Source organism: Carcharhinus amblyrhynchos, unplaced genomic scaffold (assembly GCF_965287045.1).
Source record: "Carcharhinus amblyrhynchos unplaced genomic scaffold, sCarAmb.v2.hapA scaffold_56, whole genome shotgun sequence".
NCBI classification, from domain to species: Eukaryota; Metazoa; Chordata; class Chondrichthyes; order Carcharhiniformes; family Carcharhinidae; genus Carcharhinus; species Carcharhinus amblyrhynchos.
In genome coordinates, this window is record NW_027649797.1 from 949,881 (window position 1) to 974,258 (window position 24,378).

General features: G+C 40.8%; 1 protein-coding gene across 2 annotated transcripts in view; it reads right to left on the minus strand.

Moving 5' to 3' along the window:
• prkcz (protein kinase C, zeta) overlaps nt 1–24,378 on the minus strand; it is a 480,227-nt gene that overhangs the window by 240,809 nt on the left and 215,040 nt on the right. For both annotated transcript variants that reach the window (XM_080182477.1, XM_080182476.1), the window contains exons 6-7: nt 13,269–13,400; nt 1,919–2,000 (exon numbers count right to left, since the gene is read on the minus strand). In XM_080182477.1, coding sequence (XP_080038603.1) covers nt 1,919–2,000; nt 13,269–13,400 — 214 coding nt within the window. The remainder of the gene's footprint in view (nt 1–1,918; nt 2,001–13,268; nt 13,401–24,378) is intronic.

A 24,378-nucleotide genomic window follows, 5' to 3' on the forward strand; every position in this document is an offset into this window, starting at 1 on the left:
TATTCATAATCATATGCTGCTGCAAAAGAAGCTAACCTATAATTGCATTGTTAATGCATTTTATAAAAAATCTTTCCTTTTGATACAGTTTTTAAGTGACATCTCAGCGTGTCCACTTTCTATTGCACTACGCAAAATTGCAAACAACATTCTCTCCCTTTTTAAAAATAAATCAACATTTATAATCTCAACTATTAACCCATCACTGTAATTATCTCTCTAGCTTTTATGACAACTAGGATTTATGCTTTGCTGTCATAACCCATGCTGAGTAGTTTTTAGTGGCTTCATTCTTGCCTTTCCAATAACATACCAACATATCTATGAGCTTACAAATTAGGAGAGAAGGCAGCCATACAGCTCCTTCAGCCTGATCTTCCATTTGACAAGATCATGGCTGATCTGTTTGTGGCCTCAACTCTGTTTTCCTGTCTATCCCCTGTCACTTTGTCTCCCTTGTCAATCAAGGATTTTAAACATCTGAACTTAAAAAATATTAATTGACCCAGCTTTCACTGCTTTCTGGGGAACAGAATTTAACAGGCTAACGACCCTATCTTAAATGAGAGATCCCTTACTTTTAAATGGTGTTCCCTAGTTCTAGTCTCTCTGAGGGGAAAACATACTCTCAGCACTGACCCTATCAATTCCCCCCTCAGAATCTGAAATGTTTCAATAAGATCACCTCATATTCTTCTAAACTCCAACGGGTTCAGGCCCAACTTGTCCAACCTGTCTTCATAAGATAACTCCTTCATCCCAGGAATCGATCAAACCACTCTCTGAACTGGTTCAAATGCTTTTTCAAGTAGGGGGTTCAAAACTGTTCACTGCACAGGCATGCATGGTCTCTCCTATTTTTAACCTCTCCCTATCTATCTTACCTCTTTCAGGGCTTCTGCATCTTTGAGCTTTTGCAATTTATACCTTTTTCTGCAGTTCCATGTCCCATTAGTCATGCGCACGGCCTGCCCAACATAAAATTCCAAACCATGCATGTACAGCTCTTTCCCAGCAGCACATGTGCAAGAGGCCAAAGATTTGTCGGGTCTTGGCGATGCCAACTACCGTTGAAAACAAAGTTTAGTTTTAGTTTAATAACATGAATTTTGAAATATTATGGATCTACCTTCACAGCACACTTGGGGGCTCCTCACGGCATAAATGGACCAGGGCACACTGGTTGGGAATTGATGCTGCCAAAGCATATAAGTTCACATTTTCCCACATGATACTCCACCTGTCAATTTTTTGCCTACTCACTCAGCCTATCTAAATCCACTTTACACTATGACCTCCTCTGAATTTACTGCACTTCCTATCTTCACGCCATCTACTGAGTTGGCAATCATACGTTTGGTGCATTCATCCAAGTCACTGCAACCTTAGCATTCAAAGTAATGGCTTCTCTCCTCCCAAACCTACACAACTCTTGGTTCTGAAATTTTTGGGCCTTGATCTCTGAAAAACTGGAGTTCATCTTTACAGAAGGTAAATGAAAAATCCTGTTTTTAGGTCAAAAATCAATGGGTAAACTTTTACGAAATTTTACATGAGAACCATTAGCTCACAATGTAGAATAGTTAGTGATGGTGATGCAACTCATGAACATTGCAGTACAAAGGGAAGTATTTTTCTTAAAGTTGCATCAAACACAATCAATTTCGAAACATATAAATTAATAACATGAAATACCTGAATTTTGTGCTCACCAACATGAGGGATGTTAGAGCTGAGAAACTGAATACTTGCCATCAGCATCAAGCACTACTAAGTACATCTCCTGCTACCATTCTTCATAAATGTGTCTTAGGTTCAACCACTGCTACATTAGTGCAACATTTTCCTGATTTTTGGCAGAATACTTTCTTTTAAATATTATCCATCATTCTTAACAGATTGTAGGTTAAAAACTTACTTCCATCGGGTTCTTCTGAAGGGATGTCAACTTCATCAGTCTTGTCATCAAGTGGAGGTTCGGGGGAAGGCATGACCGGATCCTGATCATTAAAACAGGAAGCAGAGGAAAGTCATTCATACAGCAGAATAAACTGTTGATGTAAGTGACATCCTTGTCAAGATTCCAGGTAGATGAGCAGCAAGATATCATTTAAATTCCACTCTTCCTTCCAAGCCATCAGCTGGGAGTAGCTGGCATTACAGCTCTGTTATCAAGTCTTACTCTAAATATCACTCGTACGAATACAAACAAATAGCTCTGGGACAAGCAGACAACAACTAACAAAATGCCTCAAAGTCAAAATTTTCATAGGTACACAAACTGTTTCCTCCGGTGGAGTCATCCAGAAGGGAGCATAACCTTAAAATTAGAGCTAGGCAGTTAGGATTGATGTCAGGAAATGTTTCACACAAAGGGTAGTAGAAATCTGCGATGCTTTACCTCAAAAAGTGCAATGACAAGTCAGCTGAGAATTTCAAACCAATAGCTGATAGAATTTTGTCAGACAACTCCAGGGGAATTAGATTAAATGGTAGGGCGCTCACTTTGCATAAGAGGTGTAATGGAATTGATGCCCACATTCTCCACTTTGGGAGGCACGATGCAGAGTGGTTAGAACTGCTGCCTCTCAGCTTCAGGGACCCTTGTTTGATTCCCGGCTTGGGTCACTGTGCAGAGTTGCATATTCTCCCTGTGTTTTTCCTCCAGGTGCTCCGGTTTCCTCCCACAGTCTGAAAACATGCTGGTTAGGTGTAATGGCCATGCTAATTTCTCCTTCCGTGTACATGAACAGGTGCTGAAGTGTGGCGACAAGGGGATTTTCATAGTTAGCCTACTTATGATACAAAGAAATGAACTTAAACTATGTTCACAGAATCAAACTATAAATGCAGTTGAGATATAGACCAACAATTATCTAACTGAATAGTGAATCAGTCTCAGGGGGTGAAAAGCCTACTCTCCGGCATCTGCTCAAGTACACCGAGGGAGTATTTAGTATGGCCATTGCACCTAACCAGCATGTCTTTCAGCTTTTGGGAGGAAACTGGAGCACCTGGAGAAAACTTTTTTGTTTCAGTCTTCACGGAGGAGGATGTGAATAGTTTGCCGGGTGTTAGCGATGGAAAGATGGTAGGAGTGGAGGGCCTGAATGACATTATTGTTACTAGAGAGGCAGTGCTCGACAGACTGGAGGGACTGATTGTGGACAAGTCCCCAGGACCGGTTGGAATGCATCCAAGTGTTCTGAAAGAAATGGCAGAGGTGACAGTGGATGCCTTGATGATTATTTTCCAAACCTCGGTGGTTTCCGGGGAAGTGCTAGAAGATGGGAAAACGGCTAACGTTACGCTGTTGTTTAAGAAGGGTGGCAGACAAAAGGCAGGGAATTATAGGCCGGTTAGTTTAACGTCTGTTGTAAGTAAAATGCTAGAATCCGTGATCAAGGAGAAAATAGCGAGGCATCTTGAGGAGAATTGTTTGATAGAGCAGACGCAGCACGGTTTCGTTAAGGGGAAGTCGTGTCTGACGAATTTATTGGAGTTCTATGAGGATGTGTCTAGGGCGGTGGATAGAGGAGAGCCAGTAGGTGTGGTGTTTCTTGATTTTCAGAAGGCGTTTGATAAGGTGTCGCACAAGAGGTTATTACACAAGGTTAGGAGGCATGGAGTTGGGGGTAGGGTGTTAGCGTGGATAGGGGATTGGCTGTCAAATAGGAGGCAGAGAGTGGGGGTCAATGGGTGCTATTCGGATTGACGGTTGGTAACTAGTGGAGTGCCCCAGGGGTCGGTGCTGGGGCCTCAGCTATTTACCATTTATATAGATGATCTGGAGGAGGGAACCGAGTGTATGGTGTCGAAATTTGCTGATGACACCAAGATTGGTGGAAGGGCAAATTGTGCGGAGGGTGTGGAAAGTCTGCAGAAGGATCTAGATAGGCTGGCCGAATGGGCCAGGAACTGGCAAATGGAATTTAATGTTGGCAAGTGTGAAGTTGTCCACTTTGGTAGGAATAATGGTAGGAAGGACTATTACTTACATGGTGAAAAACTGCAGCATGCGACGGTGCAGAGGGACCTCGGGGTCCTTGTGCATGAGTCGCAAAAACCTAGCCTGCAGGTGCAGCAGCTGGTCAGGAAGGCAAATGGGATGCTGGCCTTCATAGCGAGGGGGATTGAATATAAAAGTAGGGAGGTCTTGCTGCAACTGTACAGGGCATTGGTGAGGCCGCAGCTGGAGTACTGTGTGCAGTTTTGGTCGCTGCACTTACGCAAGGATATTCTGGCCTTGGAGGGAGTGCAGAGGAGGTTCACTAGGCTGATACCAGAGTTGAGGGGGTTGAACTATGAGGAGAGGCTGAATAAACTAGGCTTGTACTCGTTAGAGTTTAGAAGAATGAGGGTAGATCTCATTGAGACATATAAGATGATGAATGGGATGTTTAGGATAGAGGTGGAGAGACTCTTCCCGCTCAGAAAGGACAGTAGGACTAGAGGGCACAGCCTCAAGATAAGGGCGGGGGGGACAGTTTAGAACGGAGTTGAGGAGGAACTTCTTCACTCAAAGGGTGGTGAATCTCTGGAAGTCTCTGCCCGTTGAAGTGGTGGAGGCTGCCTCGCTAAATATATTTAAGATGCGGGTAGATAGGTTTTTGATAGGCAAGGGGATTAAAGGTTATGGGGAGAAGGCAGGAAAGTGGAACTGAGCCACAACAGATCAGCCATGATCTTATTGAATGGCGGGGCAGGCTCGAAGGGCTAGATGGCCTACTCCTGCTCCTATTTCTCATGTTCTTATAAAAAACTCACGCAGACATGGGGCGAATGTGCAAACTCCAAACAGCCAGTGACCCAAGCCAGGAATTGAATCCTGGTCCCTGACACTGAGGCAGCAGTGCTAACCACTGTGCCGATCTGGTCTTTTGGTCACAAGGTTATGCCCCTCTGTTTTTGAAAGTATAATCTTTCTGTCCACATCCTTGTGCGCTTCACTGAGACTGGCAAAGATCTATCATATGCAATGTCAATACTCTGTCTTGCAGAACTGACAGTGATGTCATTGTCTTGGCAATGGCATCCAGCTGAGCGCACCCGCATTTGAAATATATTCCTCGGCGACACTGAAAAGTATAATTGTATGTAGCCAACGAGACAGCTCACCTCTGCACTCTTGCTGAGGCCATTGGCAGCACTGGCTCATCTTCTCTGAATAAGCCCAGCAAAGGCTCGTGTCCAAAACAACTGTAAAATGCTGACCATAAATGTACTAATGGAATTTTTTGACTGCATACATGACCACAAGCTTTCCTTATTGATTTGGGAACGTGCCTTTTCTGCCTCAGACAACATCCTTGGGGGAAAGGCAATTGGCTTTCTGTGGGGGGAAAAAATGCTCCCACTCCATATGGTGATGCACAGCAACCAACAAGTGTTTCGTTGATCATAGTCCACTAATAGTACTAAAGACTGCAACATTGTTTAATTTTTTTTGAACGTCTCTTTCTGGTCTTCACCCCACCTCCATTGTTGATGTTTCTTTAACAATTGGAGGAGACGGGCTAAGATGGTAGATTCATTTTGTATAAAAGGACCACTGTTGCAATTTACAAGTTACATCATAGCTCGCCATTATAACTCAGTAAAAAATTAGCTTGGAGCTGCAGACTCAGAACGAGTAATAGAGTTAACAAGGTTGTGCTGACAAGAGCTTCAGACATGGAACGACCAACACGGTTAGCAAGGTTACATGATTGCAACATAGTCCAGCTCTAATCATGAAACTGGGTCCAACAATAAGCCTAGCAATCCTTGAATATGCCAGCGCAGTCATGGGGAGGCCATGCAAGAACTCCATAACACATGGCAACAGACAGTTCCCACATATGGTTGTTGCAGATTGAATAATTTGCGATGAAGAAATAGTCTCTGCTGAAAACACACTTTACTATCTCCTTCCCTGAAGATATTGACAACCCAATATAATTATGGAACAGGTTTAATTTCTCGTGTTCACAATGGACTGTATAAGTATAAAAACATGCGCAACTTGCCAGCAAATTAGAATTCATTCTGGTGAAAGATCATTGGGCTCTCCATACAATAAAGGTCATACAGGAACTGCTTCTGAGGCTCCTCGAAGTTATTAAGAACTTCCACAACACCTACCATAATAGTTTACCAGAAGCTACATTGTGGCTCTGGGACCTCTTTTATTGCTTTTACTTCATCTTCCAAGCCTTTCGTGTCCACCTAAAACCTAAATAGGTAACTTTGTTTGCTTGGAAGGCAAATTTCTCTCATTTAAGCCTAACCCTGCTTCTTTAAATTGCTTCAAAACTTCCTCCAAGTTTGCCGTGTGTTGGTCAGGTGTGCCTCCTGCAATTAAAACATTATCGAGATAAACCATCACATTTGGGATGCCTTATAATAGACTTTACATTATACGTTGTAAAATTGCACAGGCTGACGAGACTCTGAAAGGCAGTCGTGTATATTGGAACATTGATGGTTACCATTCTCTGAGTTTTCGTCCAATTCCAACTTGGTATAATTGATGTTCAATCTGGTATATTTTAAACCCCCAGCTAGTTTTGTATAGAGGTCTCCAATTTCAGGAATAGGGTTTCTGTCTATCTGAACTCCTCTTTAACTGTCAATTTATAGTCAGTGCGGCCCATTCTGAAAATTGAACAGGTTTTATGATACCTAACTCTTCTAATCTTGAGTTCAACTTCAACCTTTTCATGAAGTGCACAAGGCACTGGACGAGCCCTGAAAAATGTTGGTGTTGTCTTTGGATTCAAGTATAGTTCAACTCCCCTTATTGGTCCTAATTCATTTTTGAAGACCTTGGAATACAGCAGCTCCTGAAAACCTCCATCTTGCTGACTTAATATCTTTAACCAATTCAGTTTAATCTGCTCAAGTCAATCACACCAAATTAAACAAGGTTGATGTCCCTTAATTACCAAAATAGGTAACTGTGCCATCTAATCTTTATAGGGCACTGTGACTGTTGCTGTCCCCAAAATCTGCAGTATCTCTCTGGCATAGGTAGACAATGTAGCTCCAGACTTGTTTAATATCAAAGTTCTGAGGCCTTTTTGAAAGTAACAAAACGTCTGTTCCCCATGACTGTAGTCACAGTCCTCGAGTCGACTTCCATTTTAACAGGTCTGTCATTTACCATCAAGGTTAGCTCGATAGGGGGCACTTTACTAATTTGAACTTGGTTTAGGGTAAACAATTTGGGTCCCTTGTCGAGTCCCTCAGCCAGTTTCTTCACAGGAGTTAAACCGACTGTTGTGGGCTTTTTTTGCACACTTTTTCCTGACAGCTTTGCTCCACACCATGCTTTTGTTGCATGTGTAATTAACATAATTTCTACATCAGCAGAATTCTTGACAGTGTTCTCCCCCACATTGAGAAGCTTATGTCCTCAATGCGATATCCCTTTTATTGGATTCTTCAGTACCCATGTTCAGGTAGGCCTCCACAACAGTCATTTCCCACCATAAACGGTTTACTTCATTTGGCATGCCTTGCAATTCACTCTCGCCTTACACCCTGTTCTGCATTTTCAGTCATCTGGGCCAGCTCTAGCACTGTTCCTAGAGAAATTTTAGTCTCTGTCAACAACTTATTTTCTATATTCAGGCTATTTATACCACAGACCAAATGGTCCCTCAACATATCTCCTAAAGCTGGACTAAATTCACAATGCTCTGTTAATCTGCTCAATCTGACCACGAAGACTTGGATGCTGAGTGAAATTTGATTTATCTGTCCATTATGGGCTAGGCAACAGTAATATTAAACTCCTTCTACTAAAATAGTTCACTACTCCAGGATCACTCTAGGAGTTAGCAGACACATTGGGTCAAATGTCCTCCTGTCTGCAAATCTCTATGGTTCTAACAGCCACACTGGGCAAGGTCAATATTAACAATAAGTCTCTCAACACCAAGTTAACTTATTTGTTAGCACGAGCTTTCGGAGCACTACTCCTTCATCAGGTCCACTCATCAAATAGACTGTTTGGATATTAATCTGGTGTTGAGAGATTTCTTACTGTGCCCATCCCAATCCAACACTGGCATCTACACATCAATATTAATAAAAGGCTAAAACTCAACAGAAAATCTGAAATATTTGCACAACTGGAGAAAACTGATTACCATTGTCAATTCCTCAATCGATATCTCAGGGATCACCATCATTGAGAAACTCAACTGAAGTAGCCACATAAATGGTACTGCAAGTGCGAGGCTGGCTACAATGTGATGAGTGACTCACCTGACTCTCCAAAACTTTTTATTTTATTTACTTATTAGTCACAAGTAGACTTACTTTCACAATGCAAGTTACTGTGAAAATTCCCTAGTCATCACACACTTGTGCACGTTCGGATACACCAAGAGAGAATTTAGCGTGGCCAGTTTATCTAACTTGCACATCTTTGGACTGTGGGAGGAAACCCACGCAGACAGAGGGAGAATGCAAACTCGACAAAGACAGTGACCCAAGACAGGAATCGAACCTGGATCCCAAGCACCGTGAGGCAGCAGTGCTAACTACTGTGCCACTGTACTGCTCTGCATAAGACACAACACAGGGGTGCACTGGAATGCTCTCCAGTTTCCTGAATGGATGCAACTGCTCCAGAAACTCAACAACAAAAGACAATGCAAACTGTTTGTTGGCACCCATTCATGAGATTAAGCACCCACTCTATCAATAACTGGTAAATCACAGCTACAGCATGCACCATTCACCTGCAAGATGCACACAAACCCCAGCACATTTAACATTCAAGTGATGCATCATTCTCAACTCCCTACATACTGTTGCCATTATTGCAGGGTCAATTTCCAGATCTTATGTAATAGCATTTTGGGGGCACCTTCACCACATTGACTACAAAGGTTCATCAAAAAGGTGGCCTGCCTATTTAAGGTTGGATAACAAATGTTGACCTTGCCAACACCTGAATCCTGAGAATTAATGTTTTAAAAAAGCAAACTATCATATTGCAACTTAGATCCAAAGCAGCTGCAGAGCTTATTGTTGAAGTCGTAGCTGTTTCCTGTTTGTCTAAAGGTCAATGTTCTATTCAAAGTAAATTTTAGTAAGTTCTGCATTCATCTGCCTATCAGCTCAACAGAATGAGAGAACATGAAGTCATAAAACATTAAAGGAAACAGAAAGGGACATCAAGAGACTAACGAAGAAAAGTGAGAGTCAAAGATATTCAGGTGTCGCCAACTGAACAAAACTTGACATTTTTTCCCCCCTGGACAAAATAAATGGTAATTAAATAAAATCAATTTCTTTGACATGAAATCTATGAAAGTTTTGTCTTTTTTTGTAAGATGCAGAATTATAAACTTGTCAGTTTAGGACACCATTAATTGAATGATATTAAAAGTTCCTATACAATTGGGTTTGCAAGCCATGGAACTCCTAGTCACCTCCCAAGAGCATCAGGGAACCCCAAGCATTCTCATAATGTTGATTCCCTTTTTTTGCTACAACAATTGGTGCAAACACAAAAATCAAATGTGAACAAGTCTTTTCTTACCATATGTATGCATATATTATCAGAACTGGAAAGAGGCACAAAGTCACAAATACAAAAGCAAATCACTGAAATCTGAAACAAGAACAGAAAATGCTGGAAAGTCTGATAGTTCTTTTCTGTCTCCACAGAGACTAACATTTTGAGTCTGGATGACCCTTTGTCAAAGCTGAAAACACTAAAAAATTGGGTGATATTTATAGTATTAGGGTCAGTGGGGGTGGGAGAAATTGACAAAAATGTCATAGGCAAAAAGACAAATGGAATGTGATCAAGGCTAAGGAGGGTGCTGGCAGCAGCCCATTAAAAGATCAGATTGTGCGAATGGCAGAACAAAGGTAAGCAGAGTTTAAAGAAAAACCTGAGATGGTTCAAGTCGAGTGAGGGGAGGCATAGTGGAGGAAAAAGATGGAAAGTGAGATTTTAACAAAGGTGTAAAAGTAAAACGTTGGAAGGGAAAAAAAAACACACCTCCCACACACACACTTCCAAGTGCATGCAGAATTACACATTCATAAGATGCCTAGATACATCTATTGTTCATGTTCTTCGCAACCAATATTTTATAAGCTTCATTATAGAAACCACCAAAGAACTATGTTAGCTAACTTCTTATGACATATCTGAACTTAATTCTAATTTATTATAACTCACACTACTGGCAGGAGAGTCTGCACTCCTGCACGTGCCTTTTTAGATTTTGCAGGCCTGTCATTTATTACTATTATTTTCTTATTTCAGACTTGACCTCAGCCTTTCTTTGTCAATTTCGCCTGAATTTTCCTCTTTTTACGGGTATATCTGATGAATAGCCTTAATTGTTCTCGTATTGTGTGTTCCTCTTCATAGCCTGATGTAAAGAACGTCTCAATTAAAAAACAATGTCTTGTGTTTCTGTTAAATAGGTTACAGGTCATTCCTGTCTACAAGATTCAAGTCAAGCGTGTGATAGAACACTTGACACATTCATGCATCAGTGCAGCTCAATCCCAAGAAGCTCAGAACTATCCAGGACAAAGCAGCACAACTGATCGGCATCTCATCCATCATCTTAAATATTTATTCCCTCCATCACCTCCACGTGACAGCAGTGTGCAATATATAAAAGACAGTACCTCCCAAACCTCCATGACCGTGAAAAACAACCGCCACCTGCTAGTTCCCCTCCGAACCACTATACTGCTGTTCCTTCACTGGGCCACAACCCTGAAACCTCCTTCCTTACAGCTCTATGGGTGTACCTGCACCAGATAGATTGCAGTGATTCAGGAAGGCAGTCCATCACCACTTCCTTGAGGGCAATCAGGGAGAGGCAATAAATCCTGGCCTTGCCAGTGATGCTCCCATCCCATGAAAGAATGAGTGGAAGTGGGTTTTCTATTTCTTCCCTCCCTTAATCTAATTTAAATTTAAAAATGTTACACTTTTTTTTAAACAAATGTACACTAGGGAAGAGCTTCTACCATTCCTACCCAGTCTGGGCATATAATTCCATACTTGTGATTAGCTCAATGTTCGCTTAAGCGGCTAAGCAAATCATTCAGTTGTAAAACAACCTCAGCAATACTGATTAATAAAAAAAGTAAATTAAACCTTATCTATTGCCAATGTATCAGTTTAAGAATAAAACAAAGGTAATTTCAATACTATCAAATTCTAAACTAATTCTGGGGGACAACCTGGGAAATTGTTCTACAGGCGCATCAAGCAACCACCTGAAAGAGTTATTCTTATTCAGAATCATAGTAACTTGTCGCATTCTTGAACAGGCACTGCCCCACCTTTTAGAAGGGTACATTCACCAGAAAAGGGAGCACAGTGACAGACGATTAGGAGAGATTGGTGATGTGCCTCAGGAAAATTCTGATCAAACAAAATTCAGGAAGCCTCCATTTGATCAAACTTCCAAGGCCCCCCGCCTCTCCACACAGCACCGTTGCCATCACAACAGATAGATTAATATTTATCCATTTTGAACACCACTCGGAGGAAGCATTGAGAGAACCACGGTCACAAAATAGACTCTAGTTACACTTCAACCAGGACTACTCAATAGTATTATCAACAGAATCCACAAACATGGGAAAGGGTGAAGAGAACATGTGTGTGTAAATGAAGTGAAAAAAAATCGCAAACAAAGATGCTGAAATAAATGCACAACATCAAGTTGTACATCAGCCAAAAGTTTCAATAACTGAACATAGTGAAAATCAAGCCATATAAAAGGCACAAAAACTTGATTCCACTTTCAGCTGCTCTTAGTCATAAATTCTTTTGATGGCCTTGTCCTATACTTCTACAATCTCCTTCAGTTTAACACACTCCATTTTTCCTTTATTAAGTACACTGACGTAAATTCTAGGCCAAAGGCTCAAAATAGTTGCAAGTTGTTATTATTGGATAATTCAGTAAAAAAATAACATCAAAAAGCATGAGGAAAAACGAGAAAAAATGAAGGTCAAATAAAATTCAAGAAGTAGGCCATTTAATAAGATCATGGCTGATCTGATTGAGGTCTTACTGTCTGCTCCCCATAAACTTCAAAGCCCTTGTAGATTAAAAAAAAATTTGTCCAGCAGCCTCGAGTACACTTCATGCCCCAGGCTCCACTACTGTCTGGGGTAGAGAATTCCAAAGACTAAGAGCCCTTAGAGAAGAAATTCCTCTTCATTTCCATCTTAAATGAGAACCTCCCTTACTTTTAAGCTGTGCTTCCAAGTTCTAGATGCTCCCAGGAGAGGAAACTTCTCTCAGCCTCTATCCTGTCAATCCTCAGAATCTCTCTCATTCTTCTAAACCCCAAGTGACATTGGTCCAATCTGCTGATCACTAAAGAGAAAAATACTCAAGTACTTCAAATCAGTATCAATAATTTTTTGACTGAATAAAACAAACCAAATCTTTAACTGTTCAGAGTTTTGCTGAAAAATCAAACAAATTATGTATGTTTTTGGCTGCTATCTTTCAAACATATCTGAACAAAAGAAATGCATCATGAAAGAATAAAAAACACAAAGGAAGTTAACATAAAACAGTAGATGTTATATGAAAACTTAATGTAACTTGTTAAATTTCTAACAATTACATTGACAACTGTTCTGACTCAAACTGGAGCAAGATACTTAGTCAAGAACTGAACATTATAAAATTGATAAACTATCAATGGAGCCTACAAATGATATACTGGGATAGCCTGAGAGTGGGTTTAGGACTAAAAGGTGTCATAAGTACCAAATCTCATATTTCTGATGATTTTCCAAAAATTATAATCCAGTCCCATTGCATCTTCCCTGCAGGTGGCATGGTGGCACACTGGTTAGCTCTGTTGCCTCACAGCAACAAGGACCTTGGTTCAATTCTGTGTGGGGTTTGCACATTCTCCCTGTGTCTACATGGGTTTCCTCTCACAATCCAAAGATGTTCAGGTTAGGTGGATTAGGCATGGTAAATGTACGGTGTTATGGGGATTTAAGTATTCACAGAAATAATAGTACTATGACAGCTTAACTGCTCTTAGGCGGGAGAAATTAAAACTCAAAGAAAAACTATGTCTAACCATGTAATAGTACGATATTCAAAAGTGAAGAAGCCTGCAAGCTAGAACACCCTTCACTATTAACTATAAGCAGAGTTGTTCAAAACAAAACCAAGGCGGGGAGAGAATGACGAACAAAATTAGGCATAAACAATAAATCATGTCAACATCTAGCACGTGTAGGTATATGCTACTTACCATATGCCTTTGGCAGGTCCGAGGAACAAGTCTGTGACAGCGCTTATGGACCAACAATTTGCAGTTGATACACTTGTAGCCCTGCCTGCCTAGACTCCATATCCTTTCACTGCAATGTCCACAGTAGGCCTTCTGCAGAGAAGAAAAACAGAATTAACACATATTTTCAATGTTAGGTCTTAAAAATTGTACCCACTTATGACAAGCATGCCTGTTCTCCACAAATGGACTTGAATGCAAGAGTTTGTTGAATTAAGGTCAATCCCACAATGTAGTGTGGAAAAGGAAACTGATCAAAAGGAAGCTGGTGCTGAGAGGGCACTGCTCCTCATGGGAAAAAAAAATCGAGAACACAGGCACAATTTCAGAATAAGAGGTTCCTCCATTCACGACAAGGATAAGGATGAAGCAGCAGCAATGTTACTGGACTAGCAATTGAGGTCAAGACTAATGGTCTAGGAACTCAGGATCAAAGTCCACCACCGCAGCTGCTGGAATTTTAATTTGATTAATTAATAAATTCCTGTGATTATAAAACTCAGAAATTGAAAGTTAACCTCATGAATCGTGCCACAAAACTATCATTGCTTTTTGTGAAAACCAATCTGGTTTACTAATACAGTGGTTTTTAATGGGCATGCTGTGAAGTTTTGTACAAAGGCAATGAAAATCAATGTAAAGCATATCGTTTCATGATAAACAACATTCAATCCAACCAGAAGTACAACTTATAAAACTCATGAAAATTAGGTACTGGTCTTTCAATTCTAAAACATGAACATTTTAAATGCAGGTGGCCAAAGGAGGAAATTGAGATGATGTGATCATTTTTACTCATCGTCATAGAAACCAAGCAGCAGCATTTGCATGCTTTTTGTATCCAAAGTAAAAGAAGACAAAACAAGCTGGTTGAGGCATCGAAATTGACTGAATCCACCTTTATTTACTAGATGTATTTTATGTCCCCTGATCTTAGACAAAATTGCTAAGTTTGATTTCGCCATTTATTCAATCGCTGATGAAACATCTGAAACCCCAAGGAAAATAAAACAAAAAAATCTTCACAGATAGAATAATGAGGGCCAACTGGCCTTTGCATTTTCATGGACGAGAGGTGCTGCTTGCCCCTTACCTGATTGTTTCATCTGCATAGAGAAGCTGGCAAACTTTGTTCTGGTACCAAGATACCATTTGCAGACAAAACACACATCCCTTACAAACAATGACATTCAGTATTTCAAGGACTTTAAAGAAAACATGAAGCAGATCCAACAGCTGATGGAAGCATACATGGGTATCGGATAAAGCTCAAGAGGCGAGTTAACTGTTGGCTGAGTTTGTAGCAAAATCAAAAAGCCCCATATCATTGCTAAAGTTATCCTTGCATGTAAAAAAACATTGGTTTGATAATAGGAGCTGATGCTTCAGAAAAGAGATTGACAAAATTCCATTCTCTGATAATACAGTTAAACAGTGAACTGACGACATGTCAGCTGATGTCGAGAAAATGCTGAAAGAGAAGTTAGCGACGATTACTTTGCAGATTGATGAGTTCACTGATACAAGCAAACACTGGCAGCTGCTGGCCAATGTTCGGTATGTTGTTGGGGGACTTAGTTTTGGAGAATTTTTTATTCTCTAAGGAGGTACCACATTATGCAACTGGCAAGGAAATATTTTGGGTAATAGGTACTCATTTGAGGGAAAACAAACTTACCTGGGCCATTTGTTGGAGGATTTGCACTGAGGAGGCAGCCATGATGAGGAAAGTCAAAGAACGTGTCCGTTAGGTGAAAGAGCAATCAACCACTGTATCCTCCACCATGAAAAGCAAAATTCTGACATGCATATCAACCATTGTATCCTGCAATACGAAACTCTTGTAGTCAAAACACGGCCACTAGCTGGCTGCAATACGAGAGCAAGCTGTGAAAATCATGAATTACATAAAATTCATGTAATCGTGAGCTACATAAAAGCACCTTCGTTCACAATTTTGTGCACAGAAATGCGGCTGAGCATCAGTTTACTGTTACACACAGAGGTGCCATGGTTATCTCCAGAAAGAACGGACAGAGATTTCAAAATACATGAACTGCCTTACAAAAAGTTACTATCTGATAATTATTGTGGGCTAAGCTTGGATATCTTGCACACATTTTCAGTCAACTGAATGAGCTGAATGCTAAAATACAGGGGAAGAACGAGACAATCTTGACCATCACAGCTGAACTTTAAAGCTGTGTGTCAAAACTGGGTCTTTGGCAAAAGATCATAATAGAGGGTTCACTTGAGACATTGTTAGCAGCAGATGCAGCTGTCAAAATGCTGTTAAGACAAGTTTGAATGTTACTTTCCCTCAACAAATGTGGATGACTACAACTGGATATGTGATCCATTTTTCACTTTTGGGGCAACATGGTTGTTGCCTCAAAGCACCAGGGACCTGGGTTCCATTCCAGCCTTGGGTGACTGCCAAATGTGAAGTTTGCACGTTCTGCCTGTGTCTGCATGGGTTTCCTCTGGGTGCTCTGGTTTCCTCCCACAGTCCAAAGATGTGCTGGTTAGGTGGATTGGCCATGGTAAATTTCCCCATAGTGTCAGAAGGATTAGCAGGCTAAATATATGGGGATAGGGTCTGGTTGGGATTGTTGTTGGTGCAGGCTTGATGGGCCGAATTGCCTTTTTCTGCACTGTTGTAATTCTGCGATTCTGATTCATAACAAAAGCTGGCATTAAAAGAAAGAGAGCAATATGCAGAACTACAGATGGATTATGCAATGAAGCTGAAGTTTGGAGGGGTGTCTTTGGATATGTCTTGGTTGCCTGCGGCACATGAATATCCAAGGATCTGACCACACTATTGCTGTACTCTTGCCGTTTCTGACAACAGTGCTCAGCGGGCTAGCATTTTCAACATAGGAATTCGTAAAAAATCAACAGGAGGGAGCATTTGTCAGTGGAACAAGATTTGCAGCTGGTCCGCTCAGCAATTCTTCCCCAGATCAAAAGGCTCTGCATACATTAGCAGCCTCAGGTTTCCCAGTAATCCAGTATGTTGCTGTTAGTTTACATTTTGCTCTGATCCATTGAATTTCAATTGTTTATTGGTTCAACTATTTAGTAAAAATTATATTTTTAAAAATAGTTCTAAATATGAAATTCATCATGAGAAAAAGGCAAAATTCAGACACCCTAACTGGATGCAATGTGTGGAACAGATTTAGGACAATGACTAGGTAGAAATAGTTGAGTTGAGCATATTTTGTAAATATATCTGTGCTCACTGTCAAAGATACTGTATTGTGCAAATTTGAAACAGGAATGAATTTAATCTTCATTTAGCTTCTTGTAAACAATATATTGCAGATTTCCCGTAAAAAATTTAAGTAAATGTGGCATTCATGAGCATCGGATTCAGCTGAAAAAAGTGGGAATGCCATGGAATTATGTGTCTCATTGAAGTGTATCTTGTTACTGAAAAGGTTGCACTAATGCAATTCTGAAACGAACTCTACCATCCTTACCTAGTCTGGCTTACAAGCGACTCCATACCTCGGCAATGTTGTTGACTCTTTGCTGTCCTCTGATACAGCCTAAGTAAGCCACTCAGTTGTACCAAACCACTCCAGGAAAGTCAAAAAAGGAATAAAACAGGACAGATCACCTGGCATTGAATTAAGCATTGGAACCAACAATGGCACACCCACCCTGCAAAGTCATCCTTCTTAACATCTGGGGACTTGTATCAAAATTGGGAGAGCTGTTCCACAGTCTGACAAAGATACAGTCACAGAATCACACCCTCCAGGCAATGTCACAGACTCTGCCATTACCATCCCTGGGTATGCCCTGTCCCACTGTCAGGAGGGACCCACCAGAGGCAGCAGCGCAGTGCTATGCAGTCAAGAGGGAGTTGCCCTGGGAGTCCTCAACATTGATTCCACATTCCATGAAGTCTCATGGGGTATCGGGTTAAACATGTGCAACGAGACTCCTTGGAGTCTCCTACACCTTGGAGACTCCTACTGATTATGATCTATGACATTCCCTTGTCTGATAATCAGTCAGTACTCCTCCATGTTGAACACCATTTGGAAGAAACACTGAGGGTACCAAGTCCACACACTGTGTGGGAATTTCATTGTCCATCACTAAGAATGCTTCAATAGCACCACTACCGACCAAGCTGCCCAAGACCTGAAAAATGTATTTTCAAACTAATTGTAGAGACTCTGTCAGGGTGGTAATTGGTCAGATTGGATTTGTCCTGCTTTTTGTGGATAGGGCATAATTGAATATTTGTTAATCTTGTCGAGTTGATGTCAGTGTTACAGCTGGACTGGAACAGTCCAGTTCAACATATGGCTAGTTCTGGAACACGCATCTTCAGTCCTACCATCACGACAGTTGGCAGAAAATAAGGAGAGAGCAGATGAATTAAACTGATAGTTTTCTCTATAACATATTAAGCTAGTGGCCTGTAGTTTTCAGTCTACACTATAGACAATACAAGTAACATCCCAGAAGTACTGTAAAACTAGCTGAAAAGGGAGATGACAATGGAAGGCAGAACTCAGGAAAATTACCATCACTGGGAAAGTGATACCAACAAAACTGTTGGTGCTGCAGCTGGAAATCTTCATTCTAAGGTCTTAAAAGAAGCAGCTAGTGACATGGTTCATGTGTTATTTTCCCAAAATTGCTTAGATTCAGCTAAGATTCCATTAGATTGGAAAATTGTAAAATGTAACTTTTTTATTTAAAAAGGGAAGGATACAGAAAGCAGAAAACTACAGGCCACTAGCTTAATATGTTATTGAGAAAATATTAGAAACTAGCAGGGCACTTAGGAAAAAATCAAGGCAATCAGGCAGAGTCCATGTTGTTGTGTGAAAGGGAAATAATATTTAACCTATTTATTGGACTTCTTTGCAGTAACATGCTTTGGGTAAAGGGGAACTGGTGAACAAGCTGCGCTTAGATTTTCAAACGTCATTTGATAAGGGTGTCACTTGAAAGGTTACTGTGGAAAATTAAAGTTCATTGTGTAGGGATTAGTATATTGGCATGGATATATGATAGGCTGGCATTCTTCTTCTGGCTCCAGGCTGCTAACCAGTGGTGTGACCAGCCCTCTGACTGCATTATCCATGTAGCACTCAGCCTTGTGGATGCACCGCAGTGGCCCCAGCCACTGCTTGAGCTCCAAAACTCAGAGCTCAAAGCTGCTGCAGATGGTGCCATTTCCTGCACACAGCGTCAATAACTTTCCACATACTTCATGACACGTGTTCCATGTTACTGAACAGTCCTGTCAGCCCTTTACTTAACTTGGGTTTATATATATTAACTTACTTTTACTTGGCCTTAACTGAATAAGCTTTACAACTACTGATAAACCTTACTAGTAACTGATGAGTCCAACACATATTTAACCACTCAACATGTTTTACTATTAGCAATAAACTTCACTCAAAGTACCTCTTTCCCCCATGCGAACCTAATTAGCTACTCACTTTGGTGTAGTCACCTGACTGTGCACCCTTCATATGTTATGAACACTAACTCTTTCATTATCTTTTTTTTAAACATCAGGAAACATGTTGCCTGTTCTGCATTCTCCAGTAATTCTTTGTATATTAAGAAATTCAATACATAGTAGAATCATGGACTTGTATCCATATCCAATTTTTCTGCAGCATATTATTCTGCTGCAATAAAGCAACATGCCCCTATCCTCCTTTAAATGATGACACATTTGGAAATATTACAAAAATGTTTTAGAAAATTATTCTGCAGCTTTAATCCAAACTGAATTTGATCATATATGGTAAATCAAGTCCAAATGCGAGCTAGTCGGTGAAATAATACATTAACTATTTTGTACAACGACATAAGGAGTTCATTTCTCACACAACAATTTTGTAATTTCAATAGTGCATCCTCAGAAAAGGTAAAGCTACTGCAAAATCAGCTGTTCCATATTGGGTGATTGAAACAGCTAGCCAGCGTGGAAATCCAAACAGCAGAGAGAAAGAAATGAAAAGAAATGAATGAGTAGAAGTATGAATATGAACTTATAAATTGATTACAGAACAGCATTAGTAGTTGGGGTCATGTTACCACTGGAGAATTAGTAAAGTCTGTTAATTTATGACAGTAAGAAGTCTGACAGCACCAGGTTTAAATCCAACCGATTTATTTGATAGTAAACTCACAAGCTTTTGAGGTTTACCTTTTCATCAGGCTTTATGTGCTCTGAGGCCAGAACTCTTCATTCATCTGATGAAGAGGTAAACCTCGAAAGCTTGTGAGTTTACTATCAAATAAATTGGTTGGACTTAGACCTGGTGCTGTTCTTACTGTGTTTACCCCAGTCCAACACCAGCATCTCCACATCAAATTATGACAGGTGAGAACACTCCAACAGGTTTATCTCATTATACCTTACATTTACCCTACAACAGATAATCTCTTATATTAGAATAACTATAAGTATTTAGAGATCAGATAAAGTGGTTGGAGTATGCTTACTAAGTACATCAAGGAGTTAAAATTACATCCCAAGTCAAAGTCATTCAAGTCAACCAAATGTGTTAGAACTTACAAACATATTTCAAACTGGAGATCAATTCCATAGCAGGTGCTATCGCATGGCATTATAAACATTGTAAGAAGTCTCACAACACCAGGTTAAAGTCCAACAGGTTTATTTGGTAGCAAAAGCCACTAGCTTTCGAAGCGCTTGCTGATCCTTTGTCAGGTGAGCAGCAAGTGCTCCGAAAGCCAGTGGCTTTGGCTACCAAATAAACCTGTTGGACTTTAACCTGGTGTTATGAGACTTCTTACTCTGTTTATCCCAGTCCAATGCCGGCACCTCCACATCATTACAAACATTGTCAGTAACCATGGTTACCCCATTGTCTATCTTTAATTCTATGATTAATGATCTGCTTTTCATTTTTTGCTCCTCTTTTTTTGTTATTCTCTGTTGCTTCTTTCTGCTTGACAGCTCCTTTGGCTCCTTTTTACCCTTCTTCTTAATTGTCTCCTTTATTTCCTTTGGATGGAGATTGTGAGTAGGTACGAACGGTGCAGTAATGAAAAGTGGGGCCAGAGGAAATGGGCAAAGTATTAAATGAATACTTTGCGTCAGTATTCACCAAAGAGAAGGACTTGGTGGATGATGAACCGAGGAAAGGATGCGCAGATAGTTTGAGTCATGTTGAGATCAAAAAGGTGGTGGTATTGGGGTTCTTGAGAAATATTAAGATAAGGCCCCAGGGCCTGATGGGATATACCCATCAGGGAGAGAGGCAAGGGAGGAAATTGTTGGGGCCTTGAGAGAAATCTTTGTATCTTCATTGGCTATAGGGGAGAGCCGAGAGCATTGGAGAATAGCCAATGTTGTTTCTTTGTTTAAGAAGGGTAGTAAGAATAATCCAGTAATTACAGGCTGGTGAGCCTTACATCAGTGATAGGGAAATTATTGGAGAGGATTCTTCGAGACAGGATTTATTCCCACTTGAAAATAACTGAACATATTTATGACAGGCAATATGGTTTTCTAAGTACAGTGTCTCATGAACTTGATTGAGTTTTTTGAGGATGTGACAAGGAAGATTGATGAGGACACGGCAGTGGATGTTGTCTACATGGACTTCAGTAAGGCCACTGACAAAGTCCCTCATAGCAGATTAGTGCAGAAGGTGAAGTCACATGGGATCAGAGGTGAGTTGGCAAGGTGGATACAAAACTGGCTCGGTCAAAGAAGTCATGATGTGGATGTGTTGTCAGACTTTTTACTCGGTCAAAGAAGACAGAAGGTAGCAGTGGAAGGGTGCGCTTCTGAATGGAAGGCTGTGACAAGTGGTATTCCTCAGTGATCAATGCTGGAACCTTTGCTAATTGTAATATATACAAATGATTTGGAGGAAAATATAACTAGATTGATTAGTAAGTTTGCGGACAACACAAAGATTGGTGGATTTGCGGATAGCGATGAGGACAATCAGAGGATGCAGCAGAATATAGATCAGCTGGGGACTTGGGCAGAGAGAAGACAGATGGAGTTTAATCTGGAGAAATGTGAGGAAATACATTTTGGAAGATCTAATACAAATAGGAAATATAAATAAATGACAGAACCCTTAAGAAGCAAAGGGATATGGGTGTACAGACACACAGGTCACTGAGAGTGACAATGCAGGTGGAGAAGGTAGTCAAGAAGGCATACGGCATGCTTGCCTTCATCAGCCAGGGTATTGAGTTTAAAAATTGGCAAATAATGTTGTAGCTTTATAGAACCTTAGTTAGGCCATACATGGAATATAGTGTTTAATTCTGGTTGCCACACCACCAGAAGGATGTGGAGGCTCTGGAGAGGATACAGAAAAGCTTTACCAGGATGTTGTCTGGAATGGAGGGCATTAGCTAAGAGGAGAGGTTGGAGAAACTTGGTTTATTCTCACTGGAGCGATGGAGGTTGAGAAGTCTACAAGATTATGATAGACATGGACACAGTGGAAAGTCAAAAGCTTTTTCCCAGGGTGGAAGAGTCACTTACTAGGGGGCATAGGTTTAAAGTGTGAGGGCAAGGTTTAAAGGAGATGTATGAGGCAGATATTTCACACAGAGTAGTGGGTGCCTGGAATCCCTTGCTGGGGGAGGTAGTGGAGGCAGACTCGTTCTGACTTTTCAGGGGTGCCTTGACAAGTACACAAATAGGATAGGAATAAAGGGATAAGGTCCCCGAAAGGATAGTGGGTTTTAGTTAAGTCAGACAGCATGGTCGGTGCAGGCTTGGAGGGCCGAAGGGCCTGTTCCTATGCTGTAATTTTCTTTGTTCTTTGTTAGGATTATAGAAGAGTTCAGAAGAGTACGAGGCAATTTGATTGAAACCTTTAAGATTTTGAGGGGAACTAGGGGTCACTGTTTAAAAGTAAGGGGTCACTCATTCACAACATAGATGAGGAAAATTTTTTCTCTCCTAGGTCGTGAGTTTCGGAATTTGTCTTCCTCAAAAGCCAATGGAAAATAGACTCTGAATATTTTTAAAGGAGAGCTAGATAGATCTTGATGAACAAGGGGTGAAAGGTTATTGAGGGAGAGCCGAGAGCATTGGAGAATAGCCAATGTTGTTTCTTTGTTTAAGGGTAGTAAGAATAATCCAGGTAATGACAGGCTGGTGAGCCTTACATCAGTGATAGGGAAATTATTGGAGAGGATTCTTCGAGACAGGATTTATTCCCACTTGGAAATAACTGAACATATTTATGAGAGGCAATATGGTTTTGTGAGTACAGTGTCTCATGAACTTGATTGAGTGTTTTGAGGATGTGACGAGGAAGACTGTGGGGCTGAGGTTATAATCAGATCAGCCATAATCTTGTTGAAAGACAGAGAAGTCTTGAGTGGCCAAATGGCCTATTCCTGCTCCTAATATTTGTATGTTCTCATTTACTCCACTGGTACTCAATTTACAAGTAAGCCAACAGATATAATGTGCATTATATCCACTCCCTTACCCTCAATGCTAGCTGCCAAGGAACTCCTCCGCCTCCTACAGTTTCATTCCTTCACCTATCTCCGATATTTTCTTTTAAAATATAACTTTTAGAAAGAGAAAAATTGGAAAGAGACCTTTCTCTTATCTGCCCTTCTTGCTTCTTGTCTGATGTTATAGAATAGAACTTTGTCTCATCGCTGGATGGTTTTCTGTCGACCTAAAAATAGCGTTTTCAGAATTTAACATGTTCAATCCCAGGTCTCTCTCCTCTATCTCCACTAGATAGATAAGTATGCTTATTAGAACCTTAAAAGCTGTGCAAGAGATCAAGGTACCTTTCTTCACCCATTCTACAATGCATAGAAAAGCAAACACAAAATACTGCGGAAGCTGGAAATCTGAATGAATCCATAAGTCAGAGGCCATTAGGCCCATCAAGTCTGCTCCACCAATGAGGTCATGATTGATCTGACAAGACAATCCTCAACTCCACTTTTCCACCTTAACCTCAATCCTTGATCCCTTACTAATTAAAAATCTGTTTATTGCAGCCTTGAATATACTTAATGACACAGACTCTACAGCCATTTGCGGTGAAGAATTTCACAGATTCACTACCCTAAGAAATTCATCCTTACTCTGAGATTATGCCCCATGGTCTTAAGCTCTCCAACAAGGGAAAGCAACCAGTCAGCATCTACCCTGTCAAGTCCGTTGAGAATCCTACGTCTCAGTAAGGTCGCCTCTCATTCTTCTGTCATGTAAATAAGTACAGGCCCAACTATTCAACCTCTTCTCATAAGAAAAACCCTTCAAGCCCAGGATCAGCCAAATGAACCTTCTCTGGCCTGCCTCCGGTGCCATTATATCTTTCCTTAGAAAAGGGGACCAAAACTGTTCACAATATCCCAGCTGTGATCTAACTAGTGCCTTGTATTATTTACTAAGACTGCCTTCATTTTATATTTCATTATCTTTGAAATAAAGGCTAACATTCTATTTGCTAGAAAATGCTGGAAATACTCAGGTCTTGCAACATCTTTGGAGAGAGAAACAGAATTAACAGTTAGAGGCTGTGATTTCCAGCCATGTTGTGCCCGGTGCAGATCATGCTAAATTGGGGAAAATTACCTGTTAGCCCCAAAGACAGGATTTGCTCTTGGTGCCAAATGGTTTGCAATCTGCCTGGTCTCTTCCTGCTGACACAAACTAGATCTTGCCCAGAAAGAGCATGAGCATAAGACTGATTTGATTTCAATCTCATCAGCAAGTTTGGCACACAACCATCCTCCCTCCCAGAATGTTCCCACCACCTCCCCACAAGCAAGAAGTCACATGGGTGCAAATCACTCCTTTGAAGTTTAATCTAGATGCCATGGATTGTAAGGGTGGGCGAGGTGGTGAATACCACTTAGCACTTGCCTCCAGGGTGCAAGAGGGCAAGTCAACCACTGCCATGGTGTGCAGTGGGATAGGAGACCTTCAAATGTGCAAGGTCCTTGGGGCTGGAGGCCCACAGATTGGGGTCCACCACTGGGCTGAGGCTGGCACGGCGAGTATTCTCACTGGCTGCTGAGAAGCCCTTGAGGAACTGCCTAT